The 18,199-nt window shown below is 37.4% G+C and overlaps 1 protein-coding gene across 1 annotated transcript in view; it reads left to right on the top strand.

Annotated features, from left to right (window-relative positions):
- The window catches only part of stim1a (stromal interaction molecule 1a), a 51,297-nt gene that overhangs the window by 15,048 nt on the left and 18,050 nt on the right, over positions 1–18,199 (top strand). The window contains exons 3-7 of the mRNA XM_058413396.1: positions 684–814; positions 7,632–7,746; positions 9,326–9,437; positions 10,677–10,792; positions 13,127–13,304. Coding sequence (XP_058269379.1) covers positions 684–814; positions 7,632–7,746; positions 9,326–9,437; positions 10,677–10,792; positions 13,127–13,304 — 652 coding nt within the window. The remainder of the gene's footprint in view (positions 1–683; positions 815–7,631; positions 7,747–9,325; positions 9,438–10,676; positions 10,793–13,126; positions 13,305–18,199) is intronic.

Here is an 18,199-nt window from a genome sequence, read left to right as displayed (position 1 = left end):
GTCACTGGTGTGCAGTCATGTTGGAACAGGAAGGGATCATCCCCAAAGGTGGGAGCATGAAATTGTCCAAAATGTCTTGGTATGAAGCTGAAGCATTAAGATTTCCTTTCACTGGAACTAAGGGGCCGAGCCCAACCCCTGAAAAACAACACCTGACTTCAGTGATTTGGAGGGGTGTCCCAAAACTTTTCACTATATTGCTAAATTCAGAATTAAAGTCTTTTCAGTCTCACATTTTCTTTCAGATTTGGTTCAAAATATTCTCAGATCTGATTTTAGTCTAATGAATCAAATCAAATTGTGACCAGAATGTATCGTAACACCTCTACTTATGAGTCTGGTTCCTCTCAGGGTTTCTTCCCCATGGAAGACAGAATTAATATCACTTATCTTCGCACACAATCATCCATTGTTATCATAAAGCGATCTCTTTTAGTTTGTAAAGGAACAAAGCAGCAGGACATCCCGGGTCACTCGGCTATCATGCCTAATCAGTCAGCAGCGTTTCATTCCCCACTGGCCCAGAATTATCGTCCCGCAATATCTAGAAGGTGTTGGATTTACCGCATTGCTTTATCGATTACACACTGAACGATGCTCTGTGCAATCGAACGCCGGTTAGAAAAACCTTCAGCCTAGTTTTGTTTTATTTCTTCACCCCGTACCGTCTGCCTTCCTTGCAGAACTGTGCCGCATCGATGAGCCCCTGTGCCAAGACGAAAACGCCATCCTCAGTTTCGAGGCCATCCGGAGCATCCACAAGCAGATGGACGACGATGCTAACGGGAACGTGGACGTGGCAGAGACAGACGGGGTCAGTGCTTCGCTTATAAGACGTCTGCTGTGCTAAAATTCTTAACGCACTTGCTGCAAAATAAAGCAGAGGTGTTTACTAAATTATTCATGGCTTTTGGTCCGTGTTCAGTGTTTATACGAGGGAGGACCCGTTTTTCTGTTTTATATCTTTGCTCTTCCTTCCTCCTCTTCCTTCCGTCCTGTTTGGGTCAGAGGATGACATTTCTGTAGAAAGTGGTTATAATAAACCCAAAAATAGTGCTGCGATACTCCATGAGTTTTACCATCATGAGAGAAAGTCTATACATATTTTCAGGTTAAGATCTCGCTTTCAGCTTCTAGGCCAGAGATCCCTTACACTCTTTTAGTCAAGATGCAGAACACTTAGCAGAGAATATGTGAAATACTTTACGACCGTTACAGCGTCGTTGTCGCCGTTTTCACAGTTGGCATGCTTGATTTCTTACTTTTTTTTTTTAAAAACCATTTACAACGAAGAGCTCCCAGATAAGTTAACCAGACTTTAACCACACTCGTGTAAAAGTAACCCCATGTTAACACAAGGTGAATCGGATAGGTGTTCATAAACTCATATGTAATTAAGAATTTAACAGGCTTAGCCGGCTAGTTAGCTAATATTTCGAACATATAGTGTTAACAAATCTCTGTAGCATGCCTACAATCAGCATTAAGAAACTAGCTAGCTAATTCTAGATATCTAGGTCATGTTCTTATTGATGAGTTGTCTGTAACAAACATATACAGCTAGCTGTCTGTCATTCAGTACCATGACAATGTGTTTGATGTTGCAATAATCAACAAAAAAAACCTACGTTTTGAACGTGCACACGAAGAACAAGATGGTCAGCATCGGGAGGCAGTGCACGACTTCAGTTTCTCTCTAATGTAAACATTCTCATAAATGTCTGCTCCTTGCGTCAATTCTAGGCATCATTTAGCCACTTGAGAGGACACCAGATCTTCTACAGTTAAACAGCTGGAAAGTGTTAGTTTAGCCAAATAGCGCACTTATCTTTTAGCGCTAATCCATAATAATAAGTGGATAATGTTTTAGCTAATGTCAATCCAAGTCACTTTTTTTTAAAACAGGCAGATTATCATCACAATAGGTTGCTAAAATATTTTAAAATATGTATGTGAAGTGTATTTTGAAATATACAACAAAAATACCAAAGACATTTTTAGTTCCCTTTTTAAATTTTTTAAACGAATCTATACGCTTAGTCATGCACATTTATAGCACTCTTGCTAACGTAGCTCTGTTTGTTCATTCTGAAGTGATCAATGTTCCTCATCTGGTTCTTATCACATGCCTTATTTGCCTTTTATCCATCACCAATGGTTTAAATAAACAAACGATCATTCAGCATCATCTGCTGATCTAGATGAAGTTTAAATAGATGTGGCTGGGTTTTTTTTGTTAAGTTCATAAGTTCTTAAAATGGATATGGTCTACCTAAGTATTATGGTCATGTCACCTATAAACAAATCATCTGTGGCCACAACTAGTACTAAGATAGCTTCGCCCCTGAAAAAAGAAATTAATTAAATTTTTAAAAAGAAATAATTGTCTCTCTTATGTTAAACTTGGTTGTTTGCACAATCAAAAATTGTGCTTTTGTGTTTGTTTTTTTTTTCGTGCAAATGTTTCTCGCCCGTAAAGTTTAAAGTGCATTCCCGATACAGCTCATTTGCATATAGCGACGCCCACAAATTCCCTTAAAAGGTCAAGTGCACAGACTGCTGGGAGCAAAAAATAAAGATTAGAAGTGGATGTTTTTTGTTTTTTTTTTGTTTTTTTGACTTGTGGACTTTTTTTATATAATTAAAAATATCCTTCCTTTATACAGTGCCATTTCTTTTGTCATATTTGAATGATTAGTTTCATTAGTTTTATTTATGGCTTTGTGTTAGCCTGCTAATATGGAGTCGTCCTGCCCTTTGCAGCTATAACAGCTTCAACTCTTCTGGGAAGGCTTTCCACAAGGTTTAGGAGTGTGTTTATGGGAATTGTTGACCATTCCTCTAGAAGCACATTTGTGAGGTCAGGCACTGATGTTGGACGAGAAGGCCTGGCTCACAGTCTCCGCTCTAATTCATCCCAAATGTTTTCTATGGGGTTGAGGTCAGGACTCTGAGAGTTCCTCCACACCAAACTCACTCATCCATGTCTTTATAGACCTTGCTTTGGTCACTGGTGTGCAGTCATGTTGGAACAGGAAGGGATCATCCCCAAAGGTGGGAGCATGAAATTGTCCAAAATGTCTTGGTATGAAGCTGAAGCATTAAGATTTCCTTTCACTGGAACTAAGGGGCCGAGTCCAACCCCTGAAAAACAACACCTGAATTCAATGATTTGGAGGGGTGTCCCAAAACTTTTGGCAATATAGTGTACTTTAATTGATGATTATATAAATATATAAATGTTTTCAATGGTGCTTTAAGTCCCTGACTTAGTGAATTGGTGTGAGGATATGATGGGGTGAGTGCTAAATGCTGAAAATGCAATAAAAATACTCAAAAGTATATTCCAGTTATATAAAAGTGCAGTAATTTATGCAAATTATGATTCTAAATCAGGGTTTATGTTAGTTTGATTTTTTTTTTTTACGCATAATTTTACAAACACGCAAGCATAAGGTATGATTGTTTTGTTTTTTCACAAGCCTATGAGATTTTTATGAATACCAAATTTTCTACCAAATGCTGAGGTCAGTGTTGATGAAAATGGTTTAGACATGAGCCACTCGTGCCTCAAGGACACCAGCTTGTTTAAAAATAGCTGCAGGAAACCTCGTAGTAAAAAAACATCCCCCATGTCTGCACCGTCTGGGAAATCCAAACCTCCCCCAGATCCCCTGGTGGCTTTCCTTCGGGTGTGTTGATCCACCTGATGTGAATGTCTAGTGAAAGACCAGTGCCTCTCCTGGCTTCTTGTCATTTGAGCAATATGTTGTGGGGGAGTGTCGTCTTACTCCAGCCAGCGTTTTCCCATCTGTGCACACGGACGCTTCGGAGAATTGCTTTTGCTCTCTAGTGACAAGGTTTCTGGCTCTTCAGCTCCTTCAATTACGCTTGCTTAATGTTTAGGTGATGTTTACAGAAGGTGTCTTTTTTTTTTTTTTTTTTTTTTTATGTGATTCTACACATGATCGATACACTATATTGCCAAATGTTTTGGGACACCCCTCCATACCGATGAATTCAGGTGATGTTTTTCAGGGGTTGGGCTCTGCTCCTTAGTTCCAGTGAAAGGAACTTTTAATGCTTCAGCTTCATACCAAGACATTTTGGACAATATCATGCTTTGTGGGAACAGTTTGGGGATGACCCCTTCCTGTTCCAACATGACTGCACACCAGTGACCAAAGCAAGGTCCCTAGAGACATGGATGAGAGAGAGTCCTGACCTCAACCCCATAGAACACCTTTGGAATGAATTGAGCGGAGACTGTGAGCCAGACCTTCTCGTCCAACATCAGTGCCTGACCTCATAAATGTGCTTCTAGAGCAATGGTCCAAAATTCCCATAAACACACTCCTAAACCTTGTGGAAAGCCTTCCCAGAAGAGTTGAAGCTGTTATAGCTGCAAAGGGCAGGACAACTCCATATTACATTCATGTGCATGTAAAGGCAGACATTCTAAAACTTTTGGCAATATAGTGTAGATGTAAAAATAAGCTAGCAGGCTAACACTAAGCCATAAATTAAACTAATTAATCTTATGGCACTAGTGATAACTTGGTGGATTATTATGATTATTTGGTTCAGTAATATGGCTGGCCTTGTAAATTCCAAGGAGCTGTGGCTAATTTATTTATTTTCTAATCTTGCAACACAAAGCTGTGATTTCATTCGACAGCAGCAAGCAACAGCAGGATGAATGACACAAGATCTTCAGGCTAATTTAACCACTCGACTATTCCTCTGACCAGTCATACTCTGTTGCTGTTATTATTATAATTATTCAGCTCTTTTTGGAACAGTTTATCCCACTGTTTATTTTTCTTTTTCTTTTTATATTATAAATAGATCTGTTAATAGAAGAATATAAGTAGATCTAAGGCTTTTTATTTTTTATGCTAGCTTGTTACTGGATACTCCATAAAAATAACTAATAAAGCTTCATTATATCTGAATGCAGCATTGCTAAGTTTAGGGCAAGTCAAAATTTGTGACCTTTAATTTAAAATACAAGTCAGTGTGCTGGATTTAAAGGACCTGCTCCTTGTTCTGTCAGGTTGAGGTCAGGACTGTGCAGGCCAGTCAAGTTCCTCCACACCAAACTCACTCATCCATGTCTTTATGGACCTTGCTTTGTGAATTGTCCAAAATGTCTTGGTATGAAGCTGAAGCATTAAGAGTTCCTCTTACTGGAACTACAGGGCCGAGACCAACCCCTGAAAAACAACACCTGAATTCAGTGATTTGGAGGGGTGTCCCAAAATATATACTGTATATTGCAATATACAGTAGGCAAAATACTGTGTATTGAGTTTTTTGTTTGTTTGTGTTTTGCACTTCACTGCAAAAAAGTTTTTGCACTTTTTGCAGTAAAATGTTCTTACTCAGTCTCAGAGTGGCTGTCGTAAATTCTTACAATCATCTGTTTGCTTTTTCAGCATTTTTTTTGTTTTTTAACACAGCTGGTTTTGTTTACACTCTAATGCCCAAGTCATTGTTTTCTGTCCTTCACAGCTTTTGGTGTTTAGGGTGTTTTTAACGCGAGGTCTTAATATATAATATATATTTATTGAGAGACTTAATAAATATATATATAGAGAGAGAGATATTGTCATTACATATACATCATTTTATGGCTTTACAATCAATAATTTTACAAATTTGTAATACGTCTTTTTTTTTTAATAGCCACAAAACTACTTAAAAACAGCTAAAAACCCAAGATGCACTTTAAAAAAAAAAAAAGAGAGAGAGATTGGATTGAATTTTCTTATTTTCCCTTCAATATTTAAGCCACCATTTTTAAATTTATTTTTGATTTTTATTTTTGCTTTTTTAAAAGTATTAGATTTGTGCCTTAATTAATTTTAATTATTTATTAATTTATTCAGCATAGAATAAAATATTTTATTATTATTAAATTTGACTTAAATGAAAGTATGCTCAAACTCGGTCACCGTTTTGATCTTGATGCATGCCTTCAAGTACGCAAATACCTTCAAGTTCCCTGATATGATCTTTTTGTCTTATCGGCCCCCGACTCAGCAGCGTGACTGCCCAGTCTCAGGCCAATTCACTTGTCCTCATTCTCCAAGAGGATCGTCTCCTGTTGCCTCACACACCACGAAGACAACAGTGTGACGCCCATCACACGACGTTTAAAAACGTTTTCTCAGTATTTGACTGTTCAAATCGAATCAGTGTGTTTGACTACTCAAAGCAGAATTTGAAGACAGGATACTGAGGTGTATTTTCTCTTGTAAGCGTGTCGTTAGCTTGCTTTTGCTTCTCGTACAGCCGAGGAGCCAGATGGGATTGGACGATCGTTGACCATTCTTACTGTGTACTAATAAGGATCAGCTCACACGCATGGTGTATGAAACACAAACTTCATCCAGGCTCTGGAGTGAAATCCTTTAGTTTTTAGGTGCTACAAGCTTCCAGTTTTTATGTTTACACTCACACAACTTGGCATTTTCATAGCTTACAAGGACATTTTTTTACAATTAGAGAAGTGAATAAACTCCAGAGCGTGGGTGTCCATCTTAAAACCTGTGGTCGACAATCCTGTGGACGTCTCATTTCATTCATGTTTATGAGAATGTTAAAATACTCTGCTACCCAGTACAGTCCAATCCAGTTCGATCAGCTGGACTTACACCACAGCAGCATAAATTTTAAACTTTGTCCCTTGGAGCAGCATGAAGATGTCAGGAAAATACCAATTGGATCATGATCTGCATGAGACAAGTGAAAAAGTGCTCACACTATCGTCTAGAGATCTCGGTGATGCCACAGTCATTCTTGGCCTGTAGTCTTAGAGTTCATGTATGCGGGAGAGGGCAGATAGCGTTTTCCTCAGAGTGTGTTTTAGAGAAGATGCCTTTGGATGGCTTCACATGTCTGTTAGCCTTTATATTCCCTGTTTGGTATCTGTTGTGTGACGGGGAGAACAAACTGGTGTGTAAAGAACAAATTAGAAAGTAAAATAAGTAGTGTTCTTGTAGTCTATGAGCATGACCAAATTGGAAAGAAAATGAGAGAATCCCAATACTTAAAAAAAATAAAAATAAATAATAATAGTAAACAGCTTTGGCAATCATGAAAAATATGTTTTATATTACCAATGTAACGGGGGGAAAAACAGGCCTCATGCAAGACAAAATAAGTTTATGGTATTGTTATTGGAATTTTTTTTGTGCAAAAACAAACAAAAACAGATTTTAAATGTTCAGAAGTTTTTGTACTGAATTACGTGTTTGTGTTCGCTGTCATTCCCCTCGCTGCCTTGGAGTTTGTAGATTTTTTTTACCTTTATAACATTTTGCCTAACCGGTTATGTGTCGTCTTTCATCATTGTTATCTTTTCATGTAGGTGAAAGACAAACAAGTACAGACGGAGTGATGCAACAAAATGCTAAAGGCTCTCTTTCTTTCTTTCTTTCTTTCTTTCTTAAATAATAATAGACTGCTCCTCATCTTCAATGAATTCTGAAATTTCATAAGTCTTGGGTTTCACTGTCCAGAAAAGAACCAGGATAGTCCATGGCTTTGGGAAGCCTTTGGGATGACATTAATACGAATCATATCGGCCGCTTGAGTCTCATAAGATTCTGGTTCTCATCCCACAGTTCTTGAGAGAGGACCTGAACTACCATGACCCCAAAGCCAAGCACAACAGCTTTCATGGCGATGACCAGTTCATCAGCGTGGAGGATCTGTGGAATGCATGGAAGAGCTCGAAAGGTGTGTGTCCTTTTTTTTTCTTAATTTAAAAAAAAAAAAATCTTAATCCAGTCCAATCGATTCCAATCCCATCTGTTATATGTCGGTCGCATTCATGCTCTGTTTGTGAAATTATTATAGGGAATGAACTCATCGACTTTTATCAAGTTTTCCCAAGTTTGTTTCCGGTTTAAACGGGGGTCATGAAGAGCCTGCTGTCTCAGAGCTGTTGTTTTCACATAGACATTGTTTCTCCTTCTGCTTCAGAGATGTTTGCTGCTGTGTGCAGATGAACATCTCAAGCTGAGTTTTATGTCTTCTTGCTTCTTCACGTTATGAGAAGATGCTGATTCCATTTTAAACTAATGGCAATAAATGATTTAGTCATCCAGAGCATTTCTAGCATTTCAGAATAATATAACCAGCTGTGCCGGCAGAAACCGCTTTCCAAACATGAAGCTTGGTGGAAATGTGGATTTTTAGGTGACAATGCAGTAATGTGCAGAAAAAAGCAACAAAAAATGGTAAACATGTGTACGAATATGCACCGATCAGGCATAACATTATGACCACCTGCCTTATATTGTGTTGGTCGCTGCCAAAACAGCCCTGACCCGTCATGCACTGTGTATTCTGACAGCTTTCTATCAGAACCAGCATTAACTTCTTCAGCAATTTGAGCAACAGTAGCTCGTCTGTTGGATTGGATCACACGGGTCAGCCTTCGCTCCCCACTTGCATCAATGAGCCTTGACGGCCCATAATCCTGTCTCCGGTTCACCACTGTTCCTACCTTGGACCACTTTTGATAGATACTGACCACTGCAGACCGGGAACACCCCACAAGAGCTGCAAGTTTCATCAAACTCGCTCAAATCCTAATGCTTGACCAGTTTTCCTGGAAACATCAAAACGTTCTCCTTTTACTATGAGTCGAGACAATGTGAACTGCCGGAAGGGGGCAGGGGGTAAAATACCATTTTTATTTATTCGTTTTCCGCCTCATGTTCACAAGGGGCAGTAATAATTCTTCTGCTGACCGTGTATGTGTGTCTGAGCAAGTGTTTATCAGGTGTTTATTTGAGAGATAAAGAGAGCAAAGCACAGGACTTGTAGACGAGTGTGGACACGATCCAGCCTTCAACAGCTCATTGAGATCCTGATAAGTTTTACTGCAGTCGTACTGTCGTCCTGGTGCTGAAGCTCCAAGGCTCGGTCTCTCTGCCTCTCTCCTCTCGTCTCATTTACCCCGCAATGCAGCTCTTCTGAACAGATAAGCCTACAAGGCGCAAAACAAATAAAAATCAACACACACACGGCTTTTTTGGCCTACTGATATCACATCACCCCTTGAAGCACTGAAGCATTCCCAGTAGACTTTTGATGGTGTCGTTGATTATTCCAACTGTCACGATTATCACTATACTTAACAACCTAATGGCTTTAATATTAAGCTGTTGATTATTTTTCTTTTTTTAGTCCCCCCCCCCCTTAATTTGTTTATCAGTGACGAATCAGCACTTTTTCCAGCACTGCACTGATGTTCGATGTGATGTGGTGACTGTGTTTGTTGCTATAGTAACCTTTGTTTTCCCCCCAGTGTATAACTGGTCGGTGGATGAGGTGGTGGAATGGTTGGAAGCCTACGTGGAGTTGCCGCAGTACGTGGAAGCTTTCCGGAAAATGAACATTAACGGGACGTCTATGCCTCGGTATGATGCCACACGCCTCATTTCTAATGTGGCTCCACTTTAGGGTGAATCAAACAGAATTAAACATCGCATACGTACCTATGAGACATGGATGTGGTTTTAACGAGACTAATGAAGACGTTCACAAAAATAACACCCTTTTTCTATAAGAGCAATGTTTCACTCTACAGATTTCATAAAATTTCTTTAAAGAATTTAACTTGTTAATTGATCATCATGACTATTTATTTCTCTCGTTATATAAACATATAGAATTTCTGAAAAGCCCTTTTTTGAAAACAGTGAACATACTGAAATATCATGAAGCCTCAAACACTCACTTTTACAAACACAAGCTCTCAAACACTCATGAGCCATAACTGCATTACAACAATGTCACTAAAGTGCAATGTGGGGGGCGGAGCCACATCATACCTACTTTGCATAAAAGTAACAACGTACCTGTAACTTCAGCTAAACTTAACAACCCATGACTGTAACTTAACATGTGGATTAATTGATGTTAATTAATTAAACTCCTCTCTTTCACATACATTAAATAAACATTCGATCCATTAAAAAAAATAAATATAGATCACAAAATGAATGACAGTAAAGTTGGTTGTTAAGGGTGGAATGTTACACATCTACAGTGTGAACGCTGAAGAGGTGTTGATTAATTGCCACATTTGCCACAGTGTTGAAAATGGTTAGTTGGCTCATGTTGTGTTAATGTAAAAGCTTATAAATTAAGTTCTTGGCTGAATATGAATTTCAGGAAGCCTCTTGCCTTCTAACGAAATATGTGGAACTGTTTACTTAGTGTTTTCCATTATACATGTCTTGATTTGAATATTTCTTAATTTTATTATATAAAATATATTTTATACTATGAAATATTTGTATTCTCTCTTCTGCACTCATCTTTTATTTAATTTAATTTTTTTATTTTTGTTTAATATAATTAAATTTTTGTTTAATATAATTTTATTTTATTGTATTTTTATTTTGTTAATTTAATTGTAATTACATTTTAATTTTATTTAATTTTCATTTTAATTTCATTACATTTTTTATTTATTTTCTATTTTATTGTATTTATTTTGTTAATTTCATTTCATTTTAATTACATTTTAATTTTATTTAATTTCATTCTCATTTTATTTAATTTAATTTATTTTTTTATTGTATTTTTTCATTTCATTTTATTTATTTATTTATTTTGCTTTATTTAATTTCATTTTATTTTAATTCCCACAGTCTGGCTGTGAAGAACTCCACTCTCACTGTGACCGTGCTGAAGATTCTGGACCGCAGTCACACTCAGAAACTTCAGCTGAAGGCCTTGGACACTGTTCTGTTTGGAGCCCCAATGAGTAAGATAGCCTTCCTTCCTTCCTTTTTTTTTAACTACATATCTCGTGTCTGAAATAAGCCAGCTTTGACGAGTCATGCGGTAAGCTAATATTATCTTACGACATTGCATATCGCCACCGTGGTTTTAGCGCTAAGCAGTTCTGGTTTCCTTTGTCCATGTTAGTGGGAACTTAGAAGAAGAGGAATCGAAAACAAAATAGCTGTACGTTCTGCATAAACGAGGTTAAACTCCGTATGCAGCATTTCTCTTCTGTATAAAGGTTTGCATTAATTCCGTGACTTGTCCGGCCATGCAAAGCAGCCTAACTGCGAACTCGTCTTTCTGCTTTATTTGCATGCGTCTCACCGAGGAGCACTTTCATTTACATCCTAAGGAAAAAAGCTGCTGAAAACTGTAACGGACATGACGTGGTGTTTGTCTAAAATGATACAACTGCGCCTTGATGAGTCTCGCCTCGTTGGTTCCGGGAATATCTTGCGAGCTGTCGGTTCTGGCTGGTTTGTGTGAGCGCTGATGCGCTAGAGACAGAATCGCTCTGTATGCTAAGCACAGCTCTCTGGCGCTCTGAAACAGATAAGCGCTCCACTCTCACTTTCCTTTCTGCGGCCACGCCTCAGGTTGGAGAATGCTGTGCTACGAGGCGGGATTTCTGTCTCACAATCTCCTGCAATTCATTACTTTTATGGTATTTTATTTGCATTTCCGTTACCAAAAAAAACATGTTCTGTCTTTTACTATGAACATATCAGGTTTTGTTCTGTAGACAGTGCATTGCAACAGCTCTGAATGCTGAGGCTTGTGTGGTATAATCTTATCTCTATGTGATGTGACACTGCCGCAAAATACAGAAGAAATGATCCTGATTCAATTATACTTTTCTATATTATATAATCAGACCATTATACATAGGAGTACAGCTTCAACTTGACCCTTATACTGATGAGATTAAATACACATGGGTCATTTATTTTATAGGAGCCATCACTCTGACTTTATTCACATCTGGACCGGACTCGTCTGCGTTTTTCCTCCATCGACTGCTGAGAAAATTACAGCCTGAGCTCATCCGCCATTTTATAATTTAATTCAGATACACGTCTATGATGTGATGTGGCCTTGTGCTGGAAAAATAAAAGCTGTTCAGATGTTGCTACTTCACCATGTACAGGCTTATAAACATGTGCATCGGTGCCTTAACCCCAGATATTAAACATAACGCAATACAAAAAATAGTGTTAGACAAGGCACTTGTGGTCTAGCCGGTTAAACCTCTGCAACGTACGCTACTTAGGAAAGCATTTTAAGAATGAAAATAAATGAATTTTAAGGAAACGAGATCCCTAAAGCTGATTAAAGGAGCCGTTATAACAAGAGGAAACTATAAAGCACTACTTTATATTCACGTATGCACATCTGGAGGCCATGTTGTAACTGGATCATGTGAACCCTAGGTTAGTAAACAATACAAGCAGTTAGAAAGAGTTTGATTACCGTAGGCTAACATTAGATTTATATTTAACCAATTGAACCCTAGGCTTTTACGTGGATGGAAAAGAAGCCTGCAGCCACACCTCAGTACTGCATTCTGATGTTTTTTTGCTTTTTAGAAATGAACATCGTCTTCTCTTTGTGTCTCTGGAATATTTTACATGCAACACAGCAGGTCTTTAGAGTCTTTAGTCTTTATAAAAAGAGGTAAAAGGAGGAGGGGAATAAAAAATCAGTGGGTCTGCATGTGACATGTACTATTGAGAAAGTGTGTGTGTTAAGTGAATAGGCCAGCTGTGGTGAAACTAACCCTAGGTTCCTGATGCAGTCTGTGTGTGACAGCAGCATTTCTTGGTCATACCTGCACCCTGCTGATCATGGCATGATTAACTTCATCTCCAACAGCCGGAATTGCTCGCTTTGTGCTCTGCTCTTTATTTCTGCATGTCAGCGGATATCGCCCATGCAGTCGCTGCACTAGGGCTGAATACGTGACCTATTTCACTTGCTCGGCCCTTTGAAGGGGTGCAGCAGGAAGTCCAGCTGGTAGTGACAGAAAAGTCAAACCACCACTGAATGTCTGCTCGAGCGTCTCTGAACTCTGTTGTTTCTTCATACAGCATTTAAATCTTACCAGAAATGAATAAAAAGTATTTTATAAGAGGTGTATCATCAGTCTTATTCACGTCACCTCTCACTGATCAGAATGGCTGATCGGTGTGTGTTTGTGTTTTGGGGTGTCCCAAAACTTTCGGCAATATAGTGTAGAACAATTCCTCTGGTGTTTTATTCCATTTTCCATCTTTTCTCCATCTGTATTTTTTTTTTCTTTTCCTCTATACAGTGAACAGCCACAACCATTTGAAGGATTTCATGCTTGTGGTGTCGATAGTCATTGGTATGGGAGGCTGCTGGTTTGCTTACATCCAGAACCGCTACTCCAAAGACCACATGAAGAAGATGATGAAAGACCTGGAAGGTTTACAGAGGGCTGAGCAGAGCCTCCATGACCTCCAGCAAAAGTAAGTTGAATTGTTTGTTTAGTCATAATGCAAGTTGCACCAGGTCACTGTTTATGTGAATAGGGTCAACTGGATTTAAAATGACACCCGTGTACAATCTAGCGAGTTTAGATACATGGAAATGACTAACGTTTAAGGAAATATCCACCTTTAGTGATCGGTTTGCGATCTTTGTTATGGAAATTAAATTATATTTAAAAACTTGTTTTAAATACTCAACATATTTTCACCTTGGTTAAATATTTCCTACATTACCCACAATGCTGTTTGAGCACCTTACTGAGAACGTCACCATGGGATTCAGCCCTTGATTCACCTCAAATATAGAGAGTGATGTGGCAGGGCTTTAGTCCTTAAATCTGTCCACTGTTTATCTGTACCTTCCTCTCAAATGCTTCCTTCCACAGGGTGAGATGTATACCAAATGCATCATATACCTGCATTGCATTCTGGGATTTTGAGTTCTATGTTTGTAACAAAGGCTCCACTAGTTTGGTGTTAGATTTGTCATTAACGTGACGTTTGAGACTGAATTTCTTCCAGTAAATGTGGTTGTAACTTCACTAATGTATGTATCTACAGTGTAAGCTGGTGTAAGTGTAACACTAAACAGGGTATAATGAATAACGCACTCTATTTGTCCTCTGATCCTTGATTTATCCTCTTTTCAAGGCTGTGAAAATGCCTTGATGAGTCAGGAAGTGTCCATGCGACAAGAGAGTAGACCTTTTTACTTATAAATCACAGATTGTTCCCATGATCTGACAGGAAGACATCAGTAAACTGTTTACGCCAGAAGAATTATTGCTATCTCTCACTCTGTCTCTCTCTCTCACATTCTCTCTCTCTCTCTCTCTCTCACACATTCTCTCTCTGTCTCTCTCTCTCTCTCTCTCTGTCTCTCTCTCTCTCTCTCTCTCTCTCTCTCTCTCTCTCTGTCTCTCTCTCTCTCTCTCTGTCCCTCTCTGTCCCTCTCTGTCTCTCTCTCTCACATTCTCTCTCTCTCTCTGCTGTAAACAGTGTGTCCTACTCTTACTATGGTGTATATAATAATTATAAAATCATTTCGTACATTTCCAAATCACACTGAAACTTTATTATCTGTTGCTTAAAAATAGTAAATCATTTATTTGCTTATTTTATTCAAACTTTTTATGGATGGAACAATGAAAAGCAGATATTAATTTATAAAGTCCCACATTTTTAATTGTATGTAAATTCCTCAAATATCCACACTAATAGAAAGCAAACATGATCTCATTATTGAATAAAAAAAGGATGTCGATTTTGAATAAATTGAATCGAAATGTTTGCATAATGTTGTTAAACATGGTGTATTATTAATATTTAATGATGCTTATAAATAAAGGTGTTTTTTAATTAATAGAGGTAATTTTTTAATTAATAAATTTACCTTGAATGTTTGTTTGCACAATTGAAATGAATAGGGTGTGTAATTAATTACACTTATAATTATAAATTAGTTTATACATGTGCACAGGATCTCAGAAAATATCTGGGATCCTGGAGAAATGTGTATCTGAGTAAATGTATCAGATATCAGCAAAAATATATTAGAGGGAAAAAATCTGAGAAAGCATGGGGAAATTGGATCCTGTAACAAAAGACTGAATTTGGAAAAGCATGAACTTTTTGCAACAAGAAATATTTACCTATAAAGAGACTTCATAGTTTTTCCTTTTGTTCGGACTGATTTTTATAATATTTTATACTTTAAATTAGATTTTGCAGTGTCATTATTAACTGTGAAGTGCTTCGGTTAAATACAGTGCCTATCATCTGATCTTTAGGGTTTCAGTATCTCCACCTCTATGCCATCTCTACTAATAACTCAATTTACATTAACTAATCTGTGAGCTGAAACAGGAGATGTGTAGCGACATGAGCTCTGGGCTCGGCTTGGAGAATCCACTGCATTGAACAACTTTATAGTTAGAATTTGGAGCTTCAGGTTATGGTTTCAGAGATGCAGAAATGTTGATCCGAGTGTTCTTCTTAAACAGGTCTCTACTAGCCAGTACATGATAAAGGAAGGAAATGATGCAGATGTAAATGGGAAGTTCTGTTTCATTCGCCAAATACTCCGGACATATTGCCCAAAAAATATGATGAACCAATGTACATAATTAATAAATAAACTGTTTGTAGTGAAAAGGAGGAGAAAGAAAAAGAGAGAGAGATGGAGAGAGAGAGGGAGAAAAGAGAGAGAGAGAGAACACAAGAATAAGAGAATTAGATTAATTAGAATAAAAGAAAGAAAGAAAAAGAATAAGAGAATTGGAGAAAGATTAATTAGAATAAGAGAAAGAAAGAAAAAAAGAAAGAACAAGCAGAATGAATGAAAGAAAAAGAAAGAAAGAACAAGTAGAATAAGAGAGAAAGAAGGATAGAAAGAAAAAGAACAAAAGAAAGATAGACTCCAGTCAGAATAATTGGTATAAAGTTATTGATGTCAGAGGTCTTTTAGAACAGTTAATCAGGATATTAGCTATGAGTCTGATCCTCTTTTGTGTAGGAAGTGCACTAGTCTAGTTTTTGTGTTAAGTAATGATCTGTAATAATAATAATAACAGTGATATGGATCAAGATAATCTCAGTATAAAGATAAAACAAGTAAATATTGAAGCAGCAGATGATATACGCTCATAACTGACCCATTTCTTCCAGAAAGCCTGCAGTTGTTGGAGTTAAAAAGCATTTAAGTGTGTAAACTACTCCAGAATTATTGGCTCCCTTACAGGACACTGGATTAGAGGGATTTATTAAGAGATCAGACTTTTGTGAATGTTTATATAGTTATGTTTATAAATGTTTATATAGTTTACTATATTAGTAAATTAAATATTTCTGTATGATTTAATACAATAGTCAGAGTGATTATACAGTAGTTTGAAGTGAATGGGTTTAATCCAAAACCTTGGCTGCAGAAGAACAAGAGAATTGCTGCTTTAAAAGACAGACACAAAGCTCACCTGCAGTAAGCCTGGGTTATACCTTTAAAATATTAGATATTTTAAGTTGATGGAAACATCTTGTGAGAAAGAGAAAGAAAGAAAGGAAGGAAGGAAGAAAGAACAAGTAGAGTAAGAGGAAAGAAAGAAAGAACAAGTAGAGCAAGAAAGAAAGAGAGAACAAGTAGAGTAAGAGGAAAGAAAGAACAAGTAGAGTAAGAGGAAAGAAAGAACAAGTAGAGTAAGAGGAAAGAAAGAACAAGTAGAGTAAGAGGAAAGAAAGAACAAGTAGAGTAAGAGGAAAGAAAGAACAAGTAGAGTAAGAGGAAAGAAAGAACAAGTAGAGTAAGAGGAAAGAAAGAACAAGTAGAGTAAGAGGAAAGAAAGAACAAGTAGAGTAAGAGGAAAGAAAGAACAAGTAGAGTAAGAGGAAAGAAAGAACAAGTAGAGTAAGAGGAAAGAAAGAACAAGTAGAGCAAGAAAGAAAGAGAGAACAAGTAGAGTAAGAGGAAAGAAAGAACAAGTAGAGTAAGAGGAAAGAAAGAACAAGTAGAGTAAGAGGAAAGAAAGAACAAGTAGAGTAAGAGGAAAGAAAGAACAAGTAGAGTAAGAGGAAAGAAAGAACAAGTAGAGAAAGAAAGAAAAAAGAACAAGTAGAGAAAGAAAGAAAAAAGAACAAGTAGAGTAAGAGGAAAGACAGAAAGAATGAAAGAAAGAACGAGTAGAGTAGAAAGAAAGAACGAGTAGAGTAGAAAGAAAGAACGAGTAGAGTAGAAAGAAAGAACGAGTAGAGTAGAAAGAAAGAACGAGTAGAGTAGAAAGAAAGAACGAGTAGAGGAAAGGAAGGAAGGGGCAAAGAAAGAACAAGTAGAGTAAGAGGGAGGAAAGAAAGAACAGGGAGGAAGGAAGGAAGGAAAAAAAGAACAAGTAGAGTAAGAGGAAAGAAAGAACAAGTAGAGCAAGAAAGAAAGAGAGAACAAGTAGAGTAAGAGGAAAGAGAGAACAAGTAGAGTAAGAGGAAAGAGAGAACAAGTAGAGTAAGAGGAAAGAAAGAACAAGTAGAGTAAGAGGAAAGAAAGAACAAGTAGAGCAAGAAAGAAAGAGAGAACAAGTAGAGTAAGAGGAAAGAGAGAACAAGTAGAGTAAGAGGAAAGAGAGAACAAGTAGAGTAAGAGGAAAGAAAGAACAAGTAGAGTAAGAGGAAAGAAAGAACAAGTAGAGTAAGAGGAAAGAAAGAACAAGTAGAGTAAGAGGAAAGAAAGAACAAGTAGAGAAAGAAAGAAAAAAGAACAAGTAGAGAAAGAAAGAAAAAAGAACAAGTAGAGTAAGAGGAAAGACAGAAAGAATGAAAGAAAGAACGAGTAGAGTAGAAAGAAAGAACGAGTAGAGTAGAAAGAAAGAACGAGTAGAGTAGAAAGAAAGAACGAGTAGAGTAGAAAGAAAGAACGAGTAGAGTAGAAAGAAAGAACGAGTAGAGGAAAGGAAGGAAGGGGCAAAGAAAGAACAAGTAGAGTAAGAGGGAGGAAAGAAAGAACAGGGAGGAAGGAAGGAAGGAAAAAAAGAACAAGTAGAGTAAGAGGAAAGAAAGAACAAGTAGAGCAAGAAAGAAAGAGAGAACAAGTAGAGTAAGAGGAAAGAGAGAACAAGTAGAGTAAGAGGAAAGAGAGAACAAGTAGAGTAAGAGGAAAGAAAGAACAAGTAGAGTAAGAGGAAAGAAAGAACAAGTAGAGTAAGAGGAAAGAAAGAACAAGTAGAGTAAGAGGAAAGAAAGAACAAGTAGAGCAAGAAAGAAAGAGAGAACAAGTAGAGTAAGAGGAAAGAGAGAACAAGTAGAGTAAGAGGAAAGAGAACAAGTAGAGTAAGAGGAAAGAGAGAACAAGTAGAGTAAGAGGAAAGAAAGAACAAGTAGAGTAAGAGGAAAGA

This window comes from Hemibagrus wyckioides, linkage group LG17 (genome assembly GCF_019097595.1).
Source record: "Hemibagrus wyckioides isolate EC202008001 linkage group LG17, SWU_Hwy_1.0, whole genome shotgun sequence".
Classification (NCBI taxonomy): Eukaryota; Metazoa; Chordata; class Actinopteri; order Siluriformes; family Bagridae; genus Hemibagrus; species Hemibagrus wyckioides.
This window is presented reverse-complemented; position numbering and strand designations above follow the sequence as displayed.